Below are 25484 nucleotides of genomic sequence, written 5' to 3'. Positions count from 1 at the left end.
TGTCTTTTACTATGGAGCAAGAGTAGACTCAGAAATACACTACTTGAGAGACTGTGCTTAGTTCTTCATCCACTTTCTTAGAGATGAATAAACAATGTCTGACAAAATGCTAAGTGTTCAAGTCATGTTCATCAATAAAAGACTTATTTGGAAGATATTAATTTCCTATATGCTTATGTGAAAATATTGTATTTTGTTTTGATATTTTGTGGCAGTCATATAATGAAATAAAATCTGTTTGTACTATGTCTTGTTTACTATAGTAAGCAAATATATATTTTTATTTGATAGATATACTAAATTCATATGCTAATCAAGTAGTATCAAAAATAAAGTATCTGTTTCTCTTCATTGTGACGAGTCTATAAGTAAATCTATCAGACAATCTGTACATACTAAATTATATTTTATCGTTTACACTATAAGGGATAAAATTCTTTTGTCCATTTTATTAAATAGTGCCTATATTTCAGTCACTGGCAAGTTATTACTATTATTCATGTAAAGTATAAATGAATAATTTTAGTACATATTTCCAGGAAAGCTTTATTATTATTTTACAGGAAATAGAGTATTTTATGTTGCATCATTAAGATGAGATAATATTCCAAAATATTTCAAATTGTAAATTAAGGCTGTCAAAAGTAACATAAGATAGAAGTCAGTGGAAACATTTTCTTTAACCCATGATTGGTAAAAATAATTAAAGACAAAAATTTAGTACTGCTTATGTATATAACATACAAATTTCAGTTACTACCTGTAGCTCAAATTTTTAACTTTACCATAGTTCATTAATCACAGAAATAAGCCAAATGCCCAGAGAGCTGAGAGTAGCATTTTTCTTCAAAATAGTGGGAGAGAGAGTGATCTTACTTAAATTTGATGTATAAGGAGTTATGGGCCTGTTTAGCAGATTAAATAAAATCTTGGAATTGTAAAAGTCTATGAAGCTTTATCATAACCAGGACAAGGAATACAATGACTGGAAAGTGTAGCTACCAAATTACATTATAGTTGATTTAACTTGAGACAAATATAGTATTTTGGAAAGTTCTCCTACCTTGTTTTATTAACTAGTATTAAAGAGAGGAGGGTTTATGAATTTTATTAAATTTTTCAGATGAAAAATGGTGTGTGTGTGTGTGATGTATCTGAAAACACATATTTGAAAATCAAGTTGTCCTACTTAATTTCTGAACTATTGCATACAGAAAATAATTGTTACATAGAAAATTATTGAGGTTTGATTAGCAAATGGCTGTAAAACTACAAATTTGTATTATATATAAAATACAAGTCCATATTTTATATAGAAATATTAAAATGATAGAAAATGGGGCTGGGATATTATTTAGCACTTGAGAGCATTTATTCTGTTTCTTGCACCTATATGGTGGCTCGCAGCCAACTGTAACTCCAATCCCTGGGGATCCAGTGCCATCTTCTAAACTCTGTCAGGCAACAGACATGCACATGATGCTCTTACATGCATTCTGAAAAAACAAGTCTTACACATAAATTCCTCTTCTTAAAATGATAGAAAATTTTGTACTAAAAATGTACAGCTATTTTGTTTATTTGGCCTGAAATGTTCTTCCCTTTTACTTTGTTGTTGTTTATGTTCTAAAGATCAAACCCAGAGCTCAATACTTCCTGCACAAATGAGCACTCTACCACTAAACTACTTCTTCGGCCCCCAAAATTTTTTATAAAACATGTTTTACTTTGAAAGTTATTTTCTATACTCATTTTAATATAAAAATAATGTGTGTATTTTAATTTTTAGAAATTCTAAGTTTTCAAAATATTCCTTTAAACTGTGGATATGTAGAATTAATGAAATGCAAGTGGAATTATTAACTAAATGAGTAGCACATTTATTACTCTAAATATTTAAGTCATACTTACATGGTTTAATTAGCTTCAGACCTCGTTGGTATTATACATTAACAAAAATGTTGTTTGTTTAGGATGAAAAAGCAGAAGGATTCATCAGTCTGCCTGAATTTAAAATTGATAGAGCCAGTGAATGCCGCAAGAAATAGTAAGTTAAATTTTCTTGGAGAAAGGGGGAAGAAGGGATAATTTATTTTGTAATTTTCTAGATTTTAAGTTATAGTTTAGCAGAAGCTTTGAAATTAAAATTATAAGAAAGTAGTTTCAGGGATATAGCATGAAATTTTACTTAATTAATTCTGTCATGATAGAAGCATTATGTATGTGAAGTTAGGTTAGACATTGCATTAATTTTATTCATAAATATTTAGTTTGAGCCAGCAAGATGTCTCATGATTACATGCAATCCCGATGACCCAAATTCAATCCTAGAATCCATGGTTAGAGGGAACCAGTTCTTAAAAGCTTTTCTTTGGCATGTGCACATACATAAAAACACCAGTGATGATAATGTTAATAATAAATAAACAAAATAGAATACTTTTGGTTTTATTTCAAGACAAGAGTTTCACATTGTAGCTCTGGCTGTCCTGGAACTCTCTGTAGACCAAGCTGGCCTCGAATTGAACAGAGGTCTGTCTGACTCTGCCTCCTGGGTGCTGGGATAAAGGTGTGTGCCACCATACAGGTTTCAAATTATAATTTTATTAAAAATTTTTCAGGCAATATATTGATCACATTCTTTTGCCTGTCCCAATTCTAATACAAAATTTTAAAGGTATTTGAATTAAAACCTTTTTACATTTTGTAAAAAAGTAAATGTAAGCCAGGCATTGGTGCACACCTTTAATCCCAGCACTCGGGAGGCAGAGGCAGGTGGATCTCTGTGAGTTCGAGGCCAGCCTGGTCTCCAGAGCGAGTGCCAGGATAGGCTCCAAAGCTACACAGAGAAACCGTGTCTCAAAAAACCAAAAAGAAGTAAATGTAACTCATTTTTTGTGGTTATATTCACAGTGCATTCAAAGCCTGCCATCCTAAAATCAAAAGCTTTTATTTTGCTGCTGAACATCTTGATGACATGAACAGGTAAAGTATTATTTACATCTCAAATTACTTAATTAAGCATTGTCTTCAATAATTTTTAAAGACTCCCATTGTAGATTCTGTATTAATTAATGAAAATTTGAGTAGTCCAGCTATAGTTGCATATGATTATACTTCATTTTACAAAAAATTGCCTAATTCATTATTTAAATTTCACATGCACACAATACAATTCATATTTAAATAATAATAATGGATAACATTTTAGAACTTCAACTTTTGTTGACTGTCAATTCTAACACAAAAGTACGATAACAAATATAAATCCAAAATATTACCACAAAAGGGGTTGTTTTTAGATGTTAAATTTAAGGAGATTTCTTAACATGTATTTCTAAATTCTCTAAAAGGCACACAAAACCTGACTTACTCAAGTCCTAAGTATATTTGGTAGAATATACATTTCAATAATTTAGGTCTACTATCTAATGTAGTAATTCTTCTTATCACCTTCATCTGTCACTGGACAGGCTTATATAGCCAACTGGTTTGATGGCTGTGTTTATTTGGTGGCTAAAGGAAAACCTACGTATAGTTTCCTCTTTGTATCCCACATTGTTTCACGATACAATTTTAGTCATTTAAAGCTACTTTTCTTTATTTCCTTTCATTTTCCTTTTCTATTTAAAAAAATTATAGAAACTGGGCATAAAATGAAAATGTCCTCCGTTTTATAATTGCAGAAGCCAATGTATATTGTGTATAATTTCCCTACATTTAGGAAGAGGCATCAAAGACTAGTGACCAGAACTGTGACCTTTTAGACAAGACTGAATCCTAGATTACAACTCATTAGCTATGTAACCTTATGCAAGAAACTTAGCTTTTCTGTACTAAATAAATGACCCATTTATATAAATGAGAAAAATCGCCCTTAGTAGGTTTTTTTTATGCAACCTAAGTCTTCAGTAGTAATAAGCATTAGTGTTTATATACTTTTGTTCTCTTACCTCATTTACTTTTCTTTAGATGCCTTTAATGATACCTGAACATTTTAAGCACAAAATTGTGCTGCTTCATGGTTTTATCCCTAGTATTTACTTTCAATAGGCAATTTTTAAAAACACTTGAGTTTTTGTTGTTTTTTGATGAAATTATTTTTTATAAATTTTTATTTAAATTAGAAACAAGCTTCTTTTACACATCAATCTCAGTTCCCTCCTCCTCCCTTCCTCCCCTCCTCCCCTACCCCCCACTGGCCTCCTATCGCATCCCCTTTCTGCTCCCCAGGGAGGATGAGGCCTTCCATGGGGATCTTAAAAGTCTGTCATATCATTTGGAGCAGGGCCTAGGTCCTCCCCCCATGTGTCTAGGGTGAGAGAGTATCTCTCCATGGGGAATAATCTGGCTCAGTCATTAAAGGCTAGGCTCACAACCAAAAATATAAAAAAAAATGCTTGTTAATGGGATAAAATAGTCAGTGCTAAAAACATTTACATATTAGTAGTGATCTGGAACGGTACCCATGTAAAGCTTTGTTTGGTTACCTGATTATTATTATACATTAACAAGATAATGTGGGTATTGCTTTATTCCATATGTAATCTTTGAAAGCATGCCTAATTCAAGAGAGGATATATTTTTAAATGAACATAATCATAGTTAATACATGCTTTATCTGGTTATTTTATGGCTTTAAAGGGCATTATTTTTGTATTACATTATAGCACAGTACAAAATAATATATATTTGTACTCTAAATTTTTTTCAAAAGTATGTAATGCCAGTAGTAACAGGACCTAGTAATTAGGGTATAAAAGTATTCATTAAATTCAGTTTTTCCATAAAATCTGTATACACAGATATGTGCACTTTCTCTCTCTCTCTCTCTCTCTCTCTCTCTCTCTCTCTCTCTCTCTCTCTCTGTGTGTGTGTGTGTGTGTGGTGTGTGTGTGTGTGTGTGTGTGTGTGTGTGTGTGTGTCCTTTTAACTAAGATTCCTGGTAGAATTAAATAAAAAAAAAAACTGAGATAGAGTTTGGCTGCACTAACAATAGCAGCAATGCATAATGAAGAAAGCACTAAGGAAAATTACCTTAATGTTATTCATGAAAATGTTTACTAGATCATATAGGTTAAAATTATATATGCACTTTCTTTGGCAAGCTAAATCCTCTTGTATTTAGAGACAAGATTCTAATGTATTTGTGAGCTGTGTTTCCTCTTGGGTCATTCAGATTACATGAGTTCATTAAAAACTTATTTCATGCTAAAACTATTAATTTTACAGGCAAGCTCTGTAATGTTTTCTCCTATTTCTATAAATCAGACTGGCTATTAAAAGTGTCTCCAAAGGACCATTTGTTCTGTAAAAAACAAAAGAGCAGACATATTTTGGAGTGTTTATGCATTTGAAGGAGAAGAATTGATATGACTTTGGTCATTTCAAAACCTTTTATATTACACACATTAACAGCTTTCCATAACTGTTCCATTGAATGTACATCTTCAGTCTGGGAACAATTTGTATCACAGTAGATTACTGCCTATTAAAGACTTAAATCCTTTTTCAAGTTTAATAAAGAACATATTTTATATGTAATGTTATCCTATATCTTCTTAGACATTTGCAATAAATATTTCTAACAAGTAAATGAATTATCATTGATTTCTTTCTTTTTCCAGGTGGCTTAATAGAATTAACATGCTGACTGCAGGGTATGCAGAGAGAGAGAGGATTAAGCAAGAACAAGGTAAAGGAATACCTTTTATTATATTATTATATTACACTTTTGTCTTGCATAAAAAGGCAGGACTAATGAAAGGTAAGTTTTGGTGCAATATAGAGAATGAAACATAGTAACATCGAAATCAAGTTGGGGGGAGCATAAACAGAGGCCTTCTGGGAAGGGAATGTGGGAAAGACTTTTGTTTGGCTCTGTTTTCTAAGCTGATTCTTGTAAGATGGAAATGGTGTAGACCAAAGGCAATAGCACTAATATTCCACAGAATGGAAGCAGATTGTACAATTCTTCAAATAATATAGAGGCCATCTCCGTCACATCAATATGCACAGGCAAACCTCATCTAACACTGTAATTTATAGACCTTAATTTATGGTCTGAAGTAGCTCTTTAAATCTGTTTTTTACATGGTTATAAAGATATAAGAGTAGGAACTATGGGTATATGGGTAATATATAGATAAGAAAATTAATCTAGAAAAATCAAGTTGTATGTATCACAGAACTTTTATTTTCAAGCTTCAGAATTTTGTTACTTGATGTTGCTTTCAAGTTGGGCATAATCTTGATTATAATGAATTTTTGTTGTTATGGAACTAAGTTTCGTTGTGGATGAAAGGACAGGTTAATTTATATTGCACATACAAGTTCCAAAGAGTATTTATTTTGTGCATGCATGCTGCCTTGCTCTATTGTGTAAGTATATATTTTAATGCCTAGTAAAATTTGGTAGAAAAAAATCATAGGCAGATGATGATACTTGCTATTGCCACAGAGTGAAAAGGCACTGTAACATGCATCAGAAGCATATTACACTTACTACTTAATATATGGCTAAGTCCCTTGGTCTTAGGAAACTGATGAGTCACATGTCAACACCACTCTTTTATGGTTATTTGATATCTCCTGAGTAATTCTTAATGCTGAGGTTAAGTTCCACACACAATATATCTCTTTGGAGTTAAAAAGAGAGCTAGTACCCAAAGCTGTGAAGAACAAGTAGGGAGAGACAAAGTACTGAACAGGTACTGTTGTTATACTTAGATAAGAGTAAAGAATAAAAGTTCTGGTGTATTATTGCCCAGTAAGATGGATATAGATAATGGCAATATGGGGTATACTTCAGAAGTCTAGAAAAAAAAAGGAATTTTTATGTTTTACAACAAAAATAATTCCTTGATGTTATTGTAAAGTTTTAGTCACAAAAAAGTGAGTGACCTATATTGTATATTTTTCATAGTTCTAAATGAGAGCAAGTTTTAAATATATGTCCTAAAAAATATGTCCTTTGTGACAACATATAATGGTAAAAAGGAACTTTCCCTCTACTACTGATGGCCATGTTTATTCGTAATTACTTATAAAATTTGATATTTTGCAAGATGCATCAAAATATATATTTATATTATTTTAGAGAGATAAAAATTCCATTTGCTCTTAGAAAAAAATCAGAGTGGTTTCATCACTAAGCTATAGTGTGTGTAATATTTCACATGTTCCCAAAGAGCCTAAGACTTTCAGTGTTGCCTTTTATCTAGCATTGTTCTCTCCCTTGGAGCTTAGCATAAGAAGTTGATTTGTAAAATAATATTTCTGCTGTTTCTTAAGAAACGCAGCAAATTTTTAGATTGATGGTGCCTTTTAGTAACCCTAAAATCCTATCAAATAGGGATTAGAATTATTCCTAATTTAACTGAGGAGGAAAAATAAACACTTTGAATCTTGTATGTATGGTAATAGCTCTGGACCCCTGGATAAATGCTAGTCATCGCCTTTTCCAATGTGCTAATAAGGACCACTTGAGGTATTCTTGCACCAAAATGCCATGGTATCAATGAAAACATTAAGGATAAACTCAGCCAGCTTTCTTGGAAATAGTGGGAAGGATAAGAATAGAATGATCTTAGCGAGCTTACTACTTCGAGTGGGGTGGGGGTAGGTGAATGCGAGCATTGACTTCCAGGAAGATTTCAGGTTCCCAAAAAATAGCCCAGAACCTAGGACTCCAATTTCATTCTTCATTGCTCAGAAATGTTACAAAGAAAAAAAAAAGAATATCTGTGAAAATGAACATCAGGCATTCACTGCCTTTGTGATCTGTGTCAGGCTGTCCTGACACAGCAAATATACCCAAGAAGATAAATGTTCCTAATAACTCTTGAGTTCATTCAAGGTACAAAGAACTTGAATATATGTTACTTTATTTAGTACTCCCACATATACAACTACAAAAGTCAGTTGTTATTATTAGCTGCTCTTTTACAGATTATAAAATAGGCCCGACAATGAAGTTAAATTGTGCCTATAAGAGTGTCAATATATCCAGGTGTTGGTGGCACACACCTTTAATCCCAGCACTTGGGAGGGAGAGGCAGGCAGATCTCTGTGAGTTCGTGGCCAGCCTGGTCTCCAGAGCGAGTGCCAGGATAGGCTCCAAAGCAATACAGAGAAACCCTGTCTCGAAAAACCAAAAAAAAAAAAAAAAAAAAAAAAAAAAAAAAAAAAAAAAGAGTGTCAATGTATGAAGTAGTTGTATGGTGAAGAATTGAACCTTTACCTGCTTCTGAATATCAATCATGCTTTTTCTACAATCATTTATTTAGATATGTTTCTGGGTATCTATGTCAATTCATCTTTGAGGTAGGACTTAGTTATGTTGGTGGTCATTGTCCAGTGTCTCGATTTATTTCCACTGGGATTTTTGAGACAGGGTTTAGCTATGTAACCCAAGCTGATCTCAAACTTAAAATTCTGGGTCAGTCTCCTCAGCACTGGAGTTTTTGCCAAATACAAAAAAAAAACAACAACAACAAAAAAAAAACAGGTATCTAAGTGGGATTAATTAGACACTGTATTTTTTCTCAGTGGGTGTTGTCAGGGTCCTTGTGTTTTAAGACCTAAATAGGTCTTATTTTATGTCCAGTATTTATTACTAGAGACTTTCTATCCACAGTAGCAGAAGTCAAAAATCAGGAGTATGGAAGGAAGATTAAATCACATTCCTATACTTAACATTAAACTTCCTTGCAGTGTCAAGCAAGAGTCCCAGAAATGTAGATCTCATAAGAGCTTTGGGTCAACACAGTTTCTCAGTTCAAACCCAGCTCCATTATTTCCTACCAAGAACGTAACAATTTCTGGAAAAAAAAATGTTAGTTGCACTCATTTTTAGTCAGCACCACAGGAAAACATTACAATCGAGAATTTCTAGAAACAGAAAGGCTTCTACAAATGTTTGTGCTGTGATTTTTCACTTGACTGAATACTGCTTAAGTCTTGTTGTGGTAGTTGTGTTAGGATCTAAATTTTCATACAAGTTTCCTTTACTCTTAATACCTCTTCTCTCACCTGAAATTGCTGTGATAATCATCCTGACTTTTTGCTTGAAACTCACATAAGAATCAATCAGTAGTTGTGACTAAGATATATAGTCTGATTCTGATTATTGACCTTTTGTTGGATTTGACTTACAATATTAATGTATCTCTCAGAGCTCTTTGTCTTCCCTCTTGCCTCAGTTCTGCCAAGTAACTTTTTCTAGGAGCTTGTATCTCCTACTCTTTTAAGTAGTTCTGGAAATTTGATGCTTATAGCACACATCAGCAAGTGTGCATTTTTTTTCATTTGGCAAGATTTAGTTTGCCATGTCTGTCCAAGGAGAGGTGGGAGTATGGTGTTATAAAGATTCATGTCACCGTGACTCTAGAAAACAGCAATTGTTAGATAACCAATGAACTGAAGCCAAAAAAATTAGAACATTAATTTTGGAGATGTTTATATCAGAGAAGATATGCAGCAGCATATGGTATATTGCTTTCCTTCTCTGAGTATTCATCCAAGTAATGTGACACACTTTAAGAAACATGCTGTGAACACCGGGTGTTGGTGGCTCATGCCTTTAATCCCAGCACTCGGGAGGCAGAGGCAAGCGGATCTCTGTGAGTTCGAGACCAGCCTGGTCTACAAGAGCTAGTTCCAGGACAACCTCCAAAGCCACAGAGAAACCCTGTCTCCAAAACAACAAAAAAGAAAGGAACATGCTGTGGTATTTATTAATTAAAGCTTCTGAAAAATGCTCTAAAATTAAACATACCTGTTTTGGCTTATAGAGTACCTTTTTCTTAGCTCTTTTAAGACTGGCTGTGTGCTAGTACTTTTTCATGAGGTTGGGATTAGGTTATTGTGTTCTTCTTTCTTCTCCAAAACAGCTAAAAATAAAACTTGATGACTCTTGGGTAGGGCAGTGATGATGAACATACTTTAGTGATTGAATTTAAATCTTTTGTGTTAAGTGATATTAGCTTTTCTTGAGAAATATGGCTACAGATTCTTAATAAAGCATTGGGGTCTCCATGTCTGTAAACTTTCAGATTACTGGAGTGAGAGTGACAAAGAAGAAGCAGATACTCCATCAACACCGAAACAAGACAGCCCTCCTCCCCCCTATGATACATACCCACGGCCTCCCTCTGTAAGTTAAACATGAGTTTGCTTAGTACTTGGCAGGACAGTTTGAACTTAAATCAGTTTATATGTTAAAATGAAAGTATATTAAATTAGGAGTCAAAAAGATTTCATAGGGAAAAGAAAATTGGTGATCTAAAATCAGAAGGAAAATATGTTTAAAAGTTTCCAAGGGATATTTAATCAAGGAACATGATCATTACAGGTGTTGGCAGAATGAATTTGCCTGGTTTAAAGGGGTTTTAAAGAAATGGAAAGTTTCCTTAGAAAAAGATCTGAATTGATTCTATACTAATAAAGTCAATTTTATGTCTTTTAGAAACAACTGATAAATATTAGCACTATAGTGCTGGAGGTATCACTCAGTAATAGATATCATATGCTATATTAGTTTGCTTTCTATTGGTATAAGAAAACATCATAACCAAAAACAACTTGGGGAAGTCTATTTGGCTTACAAGTCCCCATCATAATCCATCATTGAGGGAAGCCAAGGCAGGAACACAAGCACAGCAGGAACCTAGAGGTAGGAACTCAAGCAAAGGCCCTGGTGAACTCTGTTTATTGGTTTTCTCATCTTGTTTTCTTGCACAGCTCAGAACCACCTGCTCAGGGGTTTCACCACCCACAGTGGCCTGGGCCCTTCACACAAAGTTGCCTATTTAACAGTTCGATGTGGGTATTTTATCAGTTGGCATTCCTTCTTCCCAGATGACTCTAGTTTGTGTCAAGTTTGAAAAAAAATAACCAGCACAGGTGCACGTATCCCTGGGTTTGATTCCCCAGCACTACAAAAGCACATGCTCGTGTGTGTGTGTGTGTGTGTGTGTGTGTGTGTGTGTGTGTGTGTGTGTGTGTAGTGTGTGTATACATATACATATTTTGGATATAGCCATGATATCTGCTTTAATATATATGTAAATATATTTATGGTGCTCCAGAATTCTTACAGAATTTTCTTAAATATATAAATTACTCTATGTATAGACAATACTTCAGCCTTTAACTGAGATTAAATAATTACCCTACTTTTCTCGAGACTATGCCAATTTATGCCCATTTCCCATCAAAATTACTAAGAGTGTGTCAGTGTCTCCATTTAATTTAACAGTCATGTTACCAAAATAATCTGCAACTTGGGGCTTAGTCTTCCACAAAGGAAAAGGAAGCTAGTTTATATGACTATACCAGTCAACATGATTTAACCTCTTTGCATTATTCCAAGTAATTAATATTTTCCCTTTGTTTAAAAACACCAGAATCTGAATGATTCCTTTGAGATTTGTAAAAGATGAAAGGGGGACCACAGCTTCACTTTTTTGAAATTAATTTTAATTATCTTCCCCAAAAATAGGTTTTCACACGGCTTTTTAAATGTATCCTTAGTTTTGCTTAACCCTACTCCTGCCCCCTACTCACCAACCCTCCTGCCTGCATCCCCACTTAAATCTTCCAGTCCCCAGTATTTCTTCTGCACCCTTGTTCTACTATTCTTCTGCTAAATGTGTCTTTTTTCCTTTGGAGAGAAACTATTCATTTTATTGTTATTAAGTTGTTGCTCAACATACTACTTAATAAGTTAGAAGGTAACAATCTGCCCATGGATGACGCTAAGTAATTTCTCTCCCTTTTCCAAAAGGGTTTGTATGTTCATCTCAGCTAAATTTGTCCTGGCTGCCACTTCAGCCCCATTTGTGATTAACAAATGAAGCTCCTTGAATAAAGGTACCTGAGCTAGCCTGCTAGTGTCTAGAGCTAGATTAAGGCTTGCCCCACGTAGAGTGCTACACTGAAAATGTTTAATAGCATTTTATTGAAGCTATTCTTTTTTCTTGTCTTTTATACTATAATACATATTCCCAAACTTTAAGTTCATGCACAAGATATATTCATTTTTATGTGCTCTATCATGTCTATACTCACAGAAAATGCTAATCCCCAACAAACTATAATTTCATCCTACCTGTATTTTCAGTTCTCCAGAAATTACCACAGAATTGACAAGACCATCAGACAGCTTTTCTGTGGTACCCACAGAAACAAACATTTACTTATGAAGAAGCAGAAAATTTGCTTTGTTTATAGACAACTTATTCTCACATATAAAAGCCTCTCTCCTTCACTCACCCCCAAGCTGCATGAAACCAAGAAATAGGAATCTAAGGTTTTTTTTTCCCTTAGAATTTCAAAGTATATAAAGATTTTCAAATTGTTTAGTTGCTGTGTGTTTCTTACATAAACATTTACAATTTTTCATACTTCCATTATTATCAGATTTATTCTATTGTATCAGATGTGTCATAGACAACTGTTATATCCGTATCTCAAGATGTCTGTATCAAGTATAAAGTGGGGTCTAAACTTTGAGGTGGCTGCAAACTTGCTACATTCTTACTTGACTGTCTAAGACTTCATTGGCATAAACACTCTGTGGTAAAAAAGAAAGTTCTTTGACAATCGAAATTGTCTGTTATTTCCGCAGATGAGTTGCGCCAGTCCTTATGTGGAAGCAAAGCACAGCCGGCTGTCCTCCACAGAGACCTCTCAGTCTCAGTCTTCACATGAGGAGTTTCGCCAGGAAGTTACTGGGGGCAGTGCTGTGTCCCCCATTCGCAAGACCGCCAGTCAGCGCCGCTCCTGGCAGGATTTAATCGAGACACCGCTGACAAGTTCGGGCTTACACTATCTTCAGACTCTGCCTCTGGAAGATTCGGTCTTCTCTGACTCGGCAGCCATCTCCCCTGAGCACAGGCGGCAGTCTACTCTTCCCACTCAGAAGTGCCACCTCCAGGATCACTATGGCCCATACCCTTTAGCCGAGAGTGAGAGGATGCAAGTGTTAAATGGCAATGGGGGCAAGCCCCGAAGTTTTACTCTGCCTCGAGATAGCGGGTTCAACCACTGCTGTCTGAACGCACCAGTTAGTGCCTGTGACCCACAAGATGACATACAGCCACCAGAGGTGGAGGAAGAGGAGGAAGAGGAAGAAGGGGAGGCAGCAGCGGAAAACGTAGGAGAGAAAAGTAAGTATGTTTCTGGAAATTCTTAGCCTATATACACAGTTATAACTTTTCAACTTCTTATTTGTAGGTTGTTTCTGTTGGAAAAAAAGAATGGTCATGCTGGATAGGAAGTTAGGTCTCCTATGAATTTAGGACAAGCACCTCTAGAATAAATGCTTTTTCTCCCAATTGCCATTTGCTTTTTACTGCTAATGGTTTTCATTTCTTTACTTTCTTTTTCCTCCTTGCTTCTCACTTTCATGCATCACCTTGCTAGTTCACAGTGATTGCTCCCTAAGTTTGGGTTAAGAAACGATAAATGTTTCAAGCAGGCTGCTAACTAAGCCCACCAGCATTAACACAAATGTATTTATATCTTTCCTCTCACTGTTGGATTTAAAGAACAAGTCCAAAAGTCACTCCCCCACCACCACCACCAAAAAAAAAGAAGTTTCATACAGCATTTGCCATCCCAAACTTCAGCTTTTTCTAGAAACCAATTTGCCAGAAGCATCCATTTATTTTGTTGGTATTTACATTGGTTACAAAACTCTATTTGTGGATATTGAATTCTAAAGGAAAAGGAGAAAATTCAGAAACCTTCTGGTAACCCTCTGAGGCGTTTTACCTTAAAAATATGCTCTCAGTCAGGCATAGTGACGCATACATTATATACTTGGGATGTACAGACAGGAGGGTCAGGAATTTGAGGTCATCATCAGATACTTAGGAAACTCAGACCTGATCTGGGCTACATGAGACTCTGTCTCAAAAAAACAAAGCTGAATCTATTTACTAGCTATCAAGTTTGTTATACCAATACCAAGCTTCTATTTATAACTACCATGATACACTGGTTCAGAAACTGGGCCTTGTATAAGGGAAAAGCTGTAACTCAGCTATTTAAAATCAAAGGTCTTTCTGTAAGTCCTAAAAGTAAAATGAAAAGATTGTAGGTGAATAGCATTAAACTCTTTATTTAAATACAATTTAAGTCAATTATTGCAGAGGACTGGAACCAATGATGATTAAACAAGTTATTTGTTTGGTTTCTTTAAGGCATCAACTCCCCATTTTGAAGATACAAATAAAATATAACACTAACCTCATTAGTCAAGTATATGGGACTTTGATTATAGGAGACATTAGCCTAAGCTCTTTATTACTAGTGGGGAAAAAACCTAGCTTACAAGTTACTAACAGGTCAGAAATCTCATTTCAATGTGAAACTTGAAATGGGTAGTCTTTATGCTCACAAAACTTGATGGGTAGTCTACCTCTTCCATCAACATGGTATAAGAAGTTCTTGTAATGAAATTCACATGCTAAGGCAGTTTCAGTGTATATTTTAGACACAGTCTCCAAAAGAAACATTTAAAAAACATGCTGGAAAGGTAATTAGCAACCATCACCTGCAGACCCCACCAACATCCGTATCTGTCAGAGATTATGGAAGATTCTTATGGAAGGAATATTTAGGACTTACCCTATGCTTTTATAGGCATTCTACCAATCCTAGTACATGCTTATTATTGTAATCATTACCAGGATTAACAACGTATTTTCTAAATTTTAAGTATGGGTTAGAAAATTTGTTTTAAATCTCATCCAGGTGTTTTTCAACAACTATGCATAAATATGTGGGTTTTGTTTATTATTATGTAAACCCTGGGGAAGGAGAACACTCCTTCTTAGCCAATTAAACACTATTAAGTTCTGGAATAGAAAATTCTGATCAGAAAACTTTGTATCAATTCTATAGGCAGAGTAATCAACGATTTATTTTTTAAGTGATTTATTGAGTTTGTCTTAGTCATCATGTTGGGAAGACGTAGGAAGACACAATCATGCCTTGCACATGGTTTCCAAAGCCCATAGAGTGTCTCTAGTTAGATGGCTTTTGATATTTTTCTTCAAGAATCCTCTTTCTGTTCTGTGTATAGGATTTATATTTGGACATATGGGTGTACCCCTGTGTCTATAGGATTATCTTTTAAGTTCAGGTTCCAGTTGTATTAAATGCATAATTATTCGATACTGTTCACCTTTTTCAGTGAGCTAAAACAGATGTAGTGAGTTTGTCAATAAATTTAGTATTATACATTTTGTCATTATAGTTCAATACTGTGGTACAATCCATGCAATTTCATTAAAAATTTGTTTCACTAAAATGGTTCTGTAATATCTTTGAGACCCCACCTATTTCTTTGGGGGTACTCCATAAATCTTTCCATTTGATTGTTTTTTTCTGTGTACTTCAAACTGTTTTGCATGGAGCACTGCATTCCATTTTGCCTAGAAGATTTTTCTTATTCAATGCAGTGTATATTCACCTTTCTAATGGTGAGGGATTTTTATTCTAAATATTTAGGGTTGTATAACATGATGAATGTTTCATTTGGAGAAAGATTCACTTGAAAAATCAGTATTTTCAAAATACTATCTAGGATCTAGTTAAAGGATGTCATAATCACACCTTGCGTGGATTGGTCCTTAGAAATAACTACAAAGGCTGCTTATTCAAACGGAGCTGCTTGGTATTATTCCAGAAACAAATTATACACAGAACAAGAATCCATGGACATAATGTCAGCATCCCACTTACATGTACATCCTCTGACACAGAGCACTCATTTATGTAGCCACACAAATCGACAAGCAATGCTAACTTGCAAAACTCAGTCTCTCAGTAGCATATTTCTATCCTGCTTGAGGCCAGCATTCAGTTTGAGCTACTGAAGAGAATGTGTACTAACCATGTGCATAGGTGCAGGGGAAATTGAGTGTTATATCTCTGGCCCAGAACATTTTTTTTTTCATTTTGCCTAAACATTTAAAATAGGAAGTATTTAGAAAAGTGAACAAAATGGGTAATAGAAAACATGAAAATATAAACTGTTTTATAAAATAACCAAACTCCTTTTATATAACTTATTTTGTCTCAATTCATATAATGTTATACATTAAGTGACACATGTTTGCAATGAACTCCAAAGAACAAAAACTTAAGTCAATACCCTGAATGGTTTCCATTTCCTCAAAATTGTGAAATTTAACCTTAGTTTATGAAGGTCAAATTTAGCCTTCCATAGTATAGAATGCAATCTGTGTCTCATGGTTGAGCTACCTTTTGTCTTATTTTTAACTTCAGTTATTTAACTGAGTCACACTCTGACCATTTTCTCAGACTGAACTCATTTTTGTCTGAAAGAGATGGTACTAAAAGTACACACATGAGACATGTCTTGTTTTCCTTTGACTGAAAAGTCAGCATGCATATTAATTATCCTGACCTACTTCTCTGGCATTTGGGAAAAGACAAGTAATTTCCTATTATCCCAATTAGCAGTTTCAAAGCTTACTGAGGTAGGGGCCTTTTAGTACTCTCCTTAAATTAAATTATTAATTATGCCAGCCTCGACAACTTTTAAATAGTATAAATCATTACATTATAAGATAAAATATAAAGCTGTACTTAATTCAGAAATTCTTTGCTATAACACTAAAGTACTTTCTTGATTAACACTGTTAAAGTTGGCTGAGAATGTCTTCTTCTCCTTTGTAATAGTAGGGAATTTAGATGAGGTTTTCAAGGTTTTCAAGGTTATCGTTTGATCCTGCTGATTTCCTCCTTGGCAGTTAGAAGATACTCTTTCTTATATATGAGTGCACACATTCTTTGCACACTCATTTCTTTAATAAAGTCATAATATCCTCTTTTTCATTATCTTGGAGATTACCTACCAGTATTCTCATTTGACTTCCACATGTATTTAGCTTAGTCTTGGAAATCTAAAACAAAACCTAGGTCTTTCAGCCTGAGTGGAAAGAGATTCAATCTATTACCACATAACTACAGTATACATGAGGTTATCTGGAAATGACATCCATGCTTTCCTAATTAGAGCTTCTAAAAATACTTACTAAATTTATATTTTAAAATACAATATTCTTTGCATACCGTTGGCAACGTGGGAGCTGTACAGGTTGTGTTGTACGTCAGTAGCCTAATACCTGTAAATATCTAGGCAGAGAGGCTGAACAACAACTATTAATACAGTGCAGAGAAGATGCCTTCATCCTCTCCAGTTATTATAAGGGTCCAACAGTCACTTCTTGGAGAGTCTATAAAATGTATGAATCTTATCTTTAAGAGCATTCGGGGAGATTGTGGGCAACAAAATGACATATTTTGAATACAAACCTGCGTTGAATGTGGGATTGGAGGAATAGAACAAGTTGAGATAAAAGAAAATGTTGCATCACTTTTTTCTTTATTTTCAAGGTAAATTTTGCATACAAGTAATTGGGGAGAGCATCACCATAAATAATCTCTGAAATTACAGTTGAAATCTAAATGGAGTAGATAAAGAAGGACACAGCAAACTGAATTAAAGGATGTGATAAAGTCTAAGAATACCTTAAATATGTCACTTTCAGGCACCATCTTTGGCTGGTTTTACAAGTAAATATAAAGAAAGAACATAGAAAACCTAGGGAGAAATCTCAATATCATATTATTTGATGTATAATACTGTAAGGGAGTATAAAACACTAATAATTCTAATACTGGTTAGAGGTTAGATTTTAAATCACACTACCCTTATTTTTTGCTTACATGATAAAGACAATTATTAACCATTATTGATATGAAACATATATCAAAGTTGTGCATCTATTTATTTCAGACATTATTTAAAGCTAGAACTTGCAAGGGTTTAGCATACACTGTTTATGCTGGGATTCTAGTAACTAGAATTACTGCTCTTTGTACTCTGACGACTTTTTAGTCACATTGAGTGTGATTGGATATGGTAGAAACAAGCCTCTCCTGTATAAGTCCTATTTCAAATATAAATGTCACAGATGTATGACATGTGAAATGATTAGTTCATTTTCATAAACCAGTCAGAAAACAGATCTTTCAAACACCTTTGAGCTATTGTCCTTACACCAAAAGCCATAGTGTTAGATAAGAAGGTGACTCAAAATAACTGTGTTCATGGTTCACAGCCTTGGGTCTTCCTAAAAAGTCACTCATCACCTAGTACCATCTTAATTTGTTTAGGGAAGGTATTAATAATGTCTGTTGTAGTTTAGTAAATACCCAGTAGCCCTCCATCTGCAGGAAAATAATATGTGATGTTCAAAGTAATGAAACCAGATTTTAATGGAAAAAGAAAGACATCTACATGCTAGAGTCACACTAGCAAAAGATGCAGCCAGGTAAGATTTAATCTCATGTAACAGAATGACAACCTATCATTAGCATAGGCAAGACAAGCTGTGATTTACATTTTTTGCCAAAATAGATAATCACATTCAGTCATAATGTTGCCTCTTACTATTTTCACAATTCATAAAAGCAAATCACTTTTCAGTTCAGTGATGACTTATTGTTATCTTTTCAATGGAAATAGTTTCTAGCAAGTTGTACATAAATCTCTCTTAAATTCAGCCTGCTTTTTCCTTGTTTACCCTGAAGATTTCCTTCTTTTTTGCAAATTTTCCAACATTGTCAGCTTATCCCAAAGCTCTGTGATAAAACAGCCAGGCCAGATTCTGAGATTTGTTCTTAAGAACTCTATGAGTGCTGAAGAGTACTTAATGGCTAAGACCAATTGCTCTTTTTCCAGAGGGCCCAAGTTTAGTTCCTAGAGAACCCACATCCAATGGCTCACAACACCTACAATTCCAGCTACAGGGGATTGGACAGCCTCTTCCAGGCTCCACAAACACCATGCCCACAGGTAGCAGCATAGTCTGTCTCTCTCTCTCTCTCTCTCTCTCTATATATATATATATATATATATATATATATATATATATATATATCATTTCACCATAAAAATACTTAATATTTAACCTTCATACCTCAGAACTCCTAGAATCCTATGCAGTATTATATGACAGTTTCATGTATATTTCTGATACCAGCACAAGGTATAAGTATGTCAATAAAATAAATATATTAAATTATTTCAAAAAATTTAAGATAATTGAATACTATAGTTAAAGTCATTTTAGACAATTTACAAATTATTTAATAATCCTAATCAAGGATTCTATAACATTTCAATATCTAGATTTAATTACTAAAATGTAAATTAAATCCCTGTATGTAACTTCTCCTTCACTGTAAAAATATATAAACCAATTAGCTCTAAACATACCTCATTTATTCAGTAGGTATTTATTGTTAACTTATCAAATGACAAGTACTATGTTATTAGTATATCTAAATCTTCAATAAGTCTGATTCCAATAAAATTTACAATTTTTAGTAAAAGGAAACAATAATTCAAAAATTATAGCAATTTCTTACTTTGTGCCAATAATTTTCCCTCATATCCAATTTGCAATTTTGTAAAAATGATTCTTAGAAAAAAAGCACAAAATATTCTGTTCTCATTTATATTTATAATTTATGCAACTTTGCAAGATTGAAGATGAGTTAACTAATAGCTATCTGATTTGTCTTGCTCCTTAAAAATCATGGCTTAGAAAAAAGAATTCTGGTGGCTCGGCTATTCTGATTAATACATATCAAATGTCTGACACAATGAAGTGAATATTCTACAGGCTCTGGTTAATTATTTCTTTCATTTAGAACATGCTTCGTGATTTTATAATAAAGTTACTATAAAATTTGATAATCAGAAAACCTATTAATATAGGGAATATTAGCTGAGTACTAAGCACATAATATACATTTTAATGTCTTAACAGATATTTGAAACCTTCACTTTTTAAGAATTTTGAATTTTCTTCCCCACTTAAAATCTCCAACCTACAATTTTAAGTCTAATGTTTTATTGTGCTATGAGTCTTTGGAAAAATCATCCACAGAATATATTTACATAATGCCTAAAATCTATTTATTTGTCTTCCAAATTTTGTCATCCATGGCTCTATAGGTTCTTTTTGTTTCAAAGTTTGCTTATTTTTTTTGTTGTTATTTTACCCTACCACCAGAGTCTATTCTATGACTTATAAAATGGACATTTTAATGTATGTACCCTCTGAGTCTTGGTGAGAGAAAACAGGGCATAACTTCAATATCACTAAATTCACTTTATATCTTCTTCTCCTTGACAACTCTGCTATTTTCTCATTGCTCTTTAATTATGCCAAACTCCAGAGTTTACATGCTTTTTTTCCTAAAAAGAATGGGGACAGCTGAAATCAGTGTGGCTTTCATATAACTGTTCAGCAGAATCTAACAATAAGCCCCATCCCTTGCTTTTAATGCTACTATCTTTATACACCTTAGATACTTGCTGGGACGCCTCCTCTAGATTTATTTAGTAACTTGGGAACTGAGGCTTATAAATGCTTTTATAAACTTAATTAGGACCATGCCTCAGCATTGGAGGCAGGAATATGTTTACAGTTCCAAAGATATATCAACACAATTCTTTGCTTAATAATTAAGTGAAATTATGTTTAACTAACTTCAAATGCTTCTTTAAATCAGTAGGATATATGCTTTTTAATGTGTTTCTTTCAGTTGTTTCACTCCAATAATACTACAGAATGCATTACAAAATTCTTTATAGTAAGGGGAGAGTTATAACAGTTGTTTTTGTTGGGGTAGATTTAGGATATATGCCATTCTTTATGTAAATATGAGTAAGAGCTCTATTATAAAACTTAAGAGTTCTAGGACAGTTAGTTATATTTACCCTCCCTCCCAAAAAAGACAGACCTTTTATATTTAAGAAAATTTATTATTGAGCCTCCATTTGAGTATTTTAGAATTTCAGAGCTCTTGAGTCCAAAAGACAGGATATTACATTTTAAAAATTCATCTTGTATTTACACAAAATTAGATTTCTGACAATTTTATATTAATTGTGAAACTGAAAATAACAAATTAGATTTTAAAAAACAGAGAAAATTGTTAAAGGCTTTCATATGGAAGAAAGAATAAGATAATCTTAGAAGTTCCAAAGAGTATAATAGGTGAAAGATAAACAAAGGCTGATTTTTTATATTGCCCATATGTGGAGTGAATGGTCTCATATGTTTAATGGGTTCCCCATACTCAGTATTTAAAAAAAGAAATCCACACCAGGCTTGATGGCACATATTTGTAATCAAAGCTGCCTGACAATCTGAAGACTCCTTCCAACTCCCAAAGTTTGTAGGTTTCCTTGGCGCGATGGCCTCACCATTTGTTCTTACCATATGCATATGTCCAAAACTGTACAATGGGATAGTGTTGTCAAACACAGTTTTTTCTATTCTTAAGCTGACTTCCTGTAATCACCTTAACTTTATGCTGATGAAGGTCTAGATAACATTGTTTCAAGTGTGTTGGAAGTATTACAGAGAAGAATTAACCTATTAACTGATAATTCATATAATGCTTTATTGTCAGCAAGATATAAGTAATATCCCATGCTGACTTCTTTCTTTTAGCCACAATGCAGCTATTTACATTTTCTGTCCTGTTTGATTGTATCCAGTTTCATCCAGAAGTATCCAACTCTGTTAGCAAGTTTAAAATGTCATTTTTTATTATTTGTGGTGTTAATCATCCATCTTACTGGAAAGGTAGTCTCCATTTTCCAGCATTTCAAACATTCTTTCCTTGCGTTTAGTGAATTCATTGATTAAGGATAACCTTTATTTTTTTTTAAAGAAAACACTTCTAAAAAGAAAGAATCATGGACTGAAACTTTTATGTCAATTTAATTCAGTCATTCCAAGTTAACCCACCTAATTAGAAATAGATTTCTGTCCATATTAATAAGGGTTTCATGAAAATTTCATCCTGTACAATCACACTGCCTTTCCTTTTACTTCCCATCATGAAGCTGCTACCCAAAAGCTTGTTTTAGATGTTTCCTTTTTTTCATTAAATCCAAATTGGCCCTTTCATCATTTATTTTTTAAAAGGAAAGTCCTCCCAATCATAACCTATTAGAAATTCCCTCATCTATTTCTATCAGACTTATCAGTATGTTCTTTGAAGAACCATTGCTGAGTTTTTTGTTTCGATAAGACAGCCATTTCAGCTTAAAGCAGTGTCTCAAGGAATTCCTATAATAATTTCCAAAATGTTCATTCATTTGCTATGCTTATAACCTGCAGGTTCAAAGAGAACATTTTCCTCCAGAATTCTTTATTCAGTGCTGTAGTTTACAGAGTCCTTGCAGTGAAAGTCTAAATTGTCAACAAAATTATATGGCTCTTCTGTATTTTGCCATTACTTTTTCTTAATTATTAAAGGATTTTTTTCCAAAAAGCCCCAGCTGAACACTTGGTTTTGTGGCACTCTTCTCACAAGCATTTGGTATTATCTGCTCATTTATTTCTAGTAGCCTATCCCTTTCATTTTCGTAGAAATCTTCTGCACCTTTAGGCTTTCTTCTAAGGAATCTTCAATTGTGTATCTTTTTCTACTTTTAGTGGGGCAATTTATATCTGTATTCCTAAGATTTTTTTTATCAAACTACTAATTATTGAAATTTTCTATTGTGTTACTAAACTTCTATCTTCAATATTGTTTCTGTCCTCGATATTTCAAAAAGGAGAAGTAAAAGAAAATATAGGATCAGTTTCGTCCCCATCCTATCTTCTTCCTCCTTATCCTGAGGTGAGAAAGGAAGCTACCATGTTACCCTAGGCAGGTCTTTAATTCCTGGGATCAGGTGATCGTCCCACCTCAGCTTCTAAGGCAGAAACTACAGGTTTGCCACTGCACTGGGCCCTTTAAGTCTCTCTTATAGCTATTGCTATGATAAAACTTTTCCACTGCTGTTGAATGTGTGGTCCCAAATGCATTTTACTTGTTTCTTTATATTTCTTTTTTATTTTTAGACATTTATTTTATGTGTATGGGTATATATTTACATCACATGCATGTGTGGTGCCCTTGGAGGTTGGAAGAGTGCACTAGGTACCCTGCCACTGGAGTCACAGATAGTTATGAGCCACCATGTAGGAGCTGGGAACCAAAACCTCCTCTGTAAGAGCAGCAAGTGATCTTAACTACTGACCCACCACTCCAGCCCTATCTTTACATCTCTGAGACAAAAAAAAATCATCCATATTTTAGTGTATGCACTAATTACATGCATATAGTCTCATCTCTACTAATTGAATAACATAGTGTGTTGATGACTTAAACAGAAAAAAACAAAGCTAGGGTTATATAACTTATACTTTTCATCTTCAGAAGGTTTCATAAAAATGAGTTCAACTTCTGTTCTACAAGTAATGGAAAATTAGCTCTATGAATATTACTAACTTCATTAGGGTACTTTTGCATGACTTTTAACCCTTTGTTCTTATTGCCCTCAAATTATACCAGAATATTACAATATAGAGTAAATGCTGCAACCATACAGACCTTGGACTTGTACCAAATCTATTAAGTTCAAGGAAGCAAGAACACCAAAGAATTTCAGAAGCTTATATTTTAGATCCATACCCTGTCATTTATAAGCTATGTCTTTGTTCAACTGTACTAAGTACTTTCTAGAATCTGTCATTTCTAAACTGGGCATTAATTCACATAACCTAAAAATATTAGCATCAAATTGCATAAACATGTTGAGTTCAAAACTTTTCATTGTAATACCTTTTTTCAAAAACAGGCTTTTTTTTTTTACTTTTTAACATTCATTAGTGGCTATATGTGTTTGTATGTGTGCACACAAACATGTGGAGATCAGAGAACAACTTCTTGAGGGTCTATTTTCTCTTCTTCCATCATATGGATCCCAGGTTTTGAACTTGAGTAGTCAGACTTGGAGACAAATGCTGCATAGTCCACTGAGCCATTTGCAAGACCTTAGACCCTTTATATAAAGTAATGATAATGTCTTATTACAAGTTGAGCACCCCTTATCCAAAACTCTGAAACCCAAAATGCTTTGAAATACAAAATTTTTGAAAAGTTTTAAATTTCAAGACATTTGGGATTTTGAGATTAAGACTACTCAAACAAAGAAAAAAATCCATACAAATATTCCAAAACACAAAAAACTAAAGCCTGAAGTATTTTTAGTCCAAAGCATTGGATAATAAGTAATCTAATAGTATAGCATAAAATACCAGTTTCTTCTCTAAATAACTCATAAAGTGTGGACTGAGATAGGTGTGGTAGTACACACCTGTGATCTCAACACTCAGTCAGGAAAGAGATAGAAGCCGAAAGAGTAGTAGTTCAAGGTTGGCTTCAACTAGATAGTGAATTCAAGGCCATCTGCACTACCATATGACCCTGTCTCAAAACAAAACAAACAAAAATATTCTGGTAATAATTGAGCATTTTAGAAAATACATGGCACTATTTCAGAATGTGTAACCATAAAATGAAAAATGAGGTAAGGCCACATTGTTGGCATTTCTCCAGATTTTCATACATACCCAATGTTATGTCTTTTCCAAGTGGATAATTAATATAGCTGAACTGGTTGCAAAAATCAAGTAAGCTTGATTTAGCCTTTCATAACATTATTTTCCTAAATCCTTATGCATGTATTTAACAGGATATAAAACATGTCATGTATGATGCCGTTGCAGAACCCAGAATACATAAATATTAAATAAAACTATTTTTTAAAACATCTCATGCTTTGTAGCCTACAAAATACTGTATATTGTTGGGGAAAGAAAGATGTGGATTTTCAAAACTTGATTTCTGATTAACTGCTCCGTGTTCCAAAAATGCAAATAAAATGAATACTGTTTAAAGTTCCCCCATTATATTGAACAACGCATTCATAAGTGACTCTCTTTTTTGTTTGTTTGGGGTTTTTTGTTTTGTTTTTCGAGGCAGGGTTTCCCTGTGTAGCTTTGGAGCCTATCCTGGCACTCGCTCTGGAGACCAGGCTGGTCTTGAACTCACAGAGATCTGCCTGCCTCTACCTCCCCAGTGCTGGGATTAAAGGCGTGCGCCACCAATAAGTGACTTTCTTATTCTCCCAGTTTAATAAATAGACCTCCCAGCACTGATAATGGAATACAACAGCCAAATTACACAAATGATTCACTGTGTAAGCATCTGTATTACTGGTTACACAAACACTGTCTTCAGTACCTGAAAAATGTAAGAAAGTCCATTGCTGATATTCAGAACTACTTTTTGCATATTAAGGTCACTGATATCAGATAAGGTACCTTTAGCCAGTTGATAAACTATTTCAGGGGAGTGTAGAAACATTAAAATAATGAAAATTCCTCCTGTAATCAGAATTATTATGGCTAAAGAATAGGAACAATCCTGAATTTTTTCAGATGTGAAAGAGTAAATGCTCCCAAGCTTTTTGTCATGATTTGTTTCATCACGGTTAGAATTATGTTTGACCAAACTTTTAT

The 25484-nt window shown here is 33.9% G+C and overlaps 1 protein-coding gene across 5 annotated transcripts in view; it reads left to right on the top strand.

Annotated features, from left to right (window-relative positions):
- The window catches only part of Cnksr2 (connector enhancer of kinase suppressor of Ras 2), a 212512-nt gene that overhangs the window by 166050 nt on the left and 20978 nt on the right, over positions 1 to 25484 (top strand). For all 5 annotated transcript variants that reach the window (XM_027432585.2, XM_027432589.1, XM_027432588.1 and 2 more), the window contains 5 exons: positions 1974 to 2047; positions 2914 to 2985; positions 5628 to 5695; positions 10056 to 10156; positions 12632 to 13172. In XM_027432585.2, coding sequence (XP_027288386.1) covers positions 1974 to 2047; positions 2914 to 2985; positions 5628 to 5695; positions 10056 to 10156; positions 12632 to 13172 — 856 coding nt within the window. The remainder of the gene's footprint in view (positions 1 to 1973; positions 2048 to 2913; positions 2986 to 5627; positions 5696 to 10055; positions 10157 to 12631; positions 13173 to 25484) is intronic.

The sequence above is a fragment of the Cricetulus griseus genome, chromosome X (genome assembly GCF_003668045.3).
Source record: "Cricetulus griseus strain 17A/GY chromosome X, alternate assembly CriGri-PICRH-1.0, whole genome shotgun sequence".
NCBI lineage: Eukaryota > Metazoa > Chordata > Mammalia > Rodentia > Cricetidae > Cricetulus > Cricetulus griseus.
This window is presented reverse-complemented; position numbering and strand designations above follow the sequence as displayed.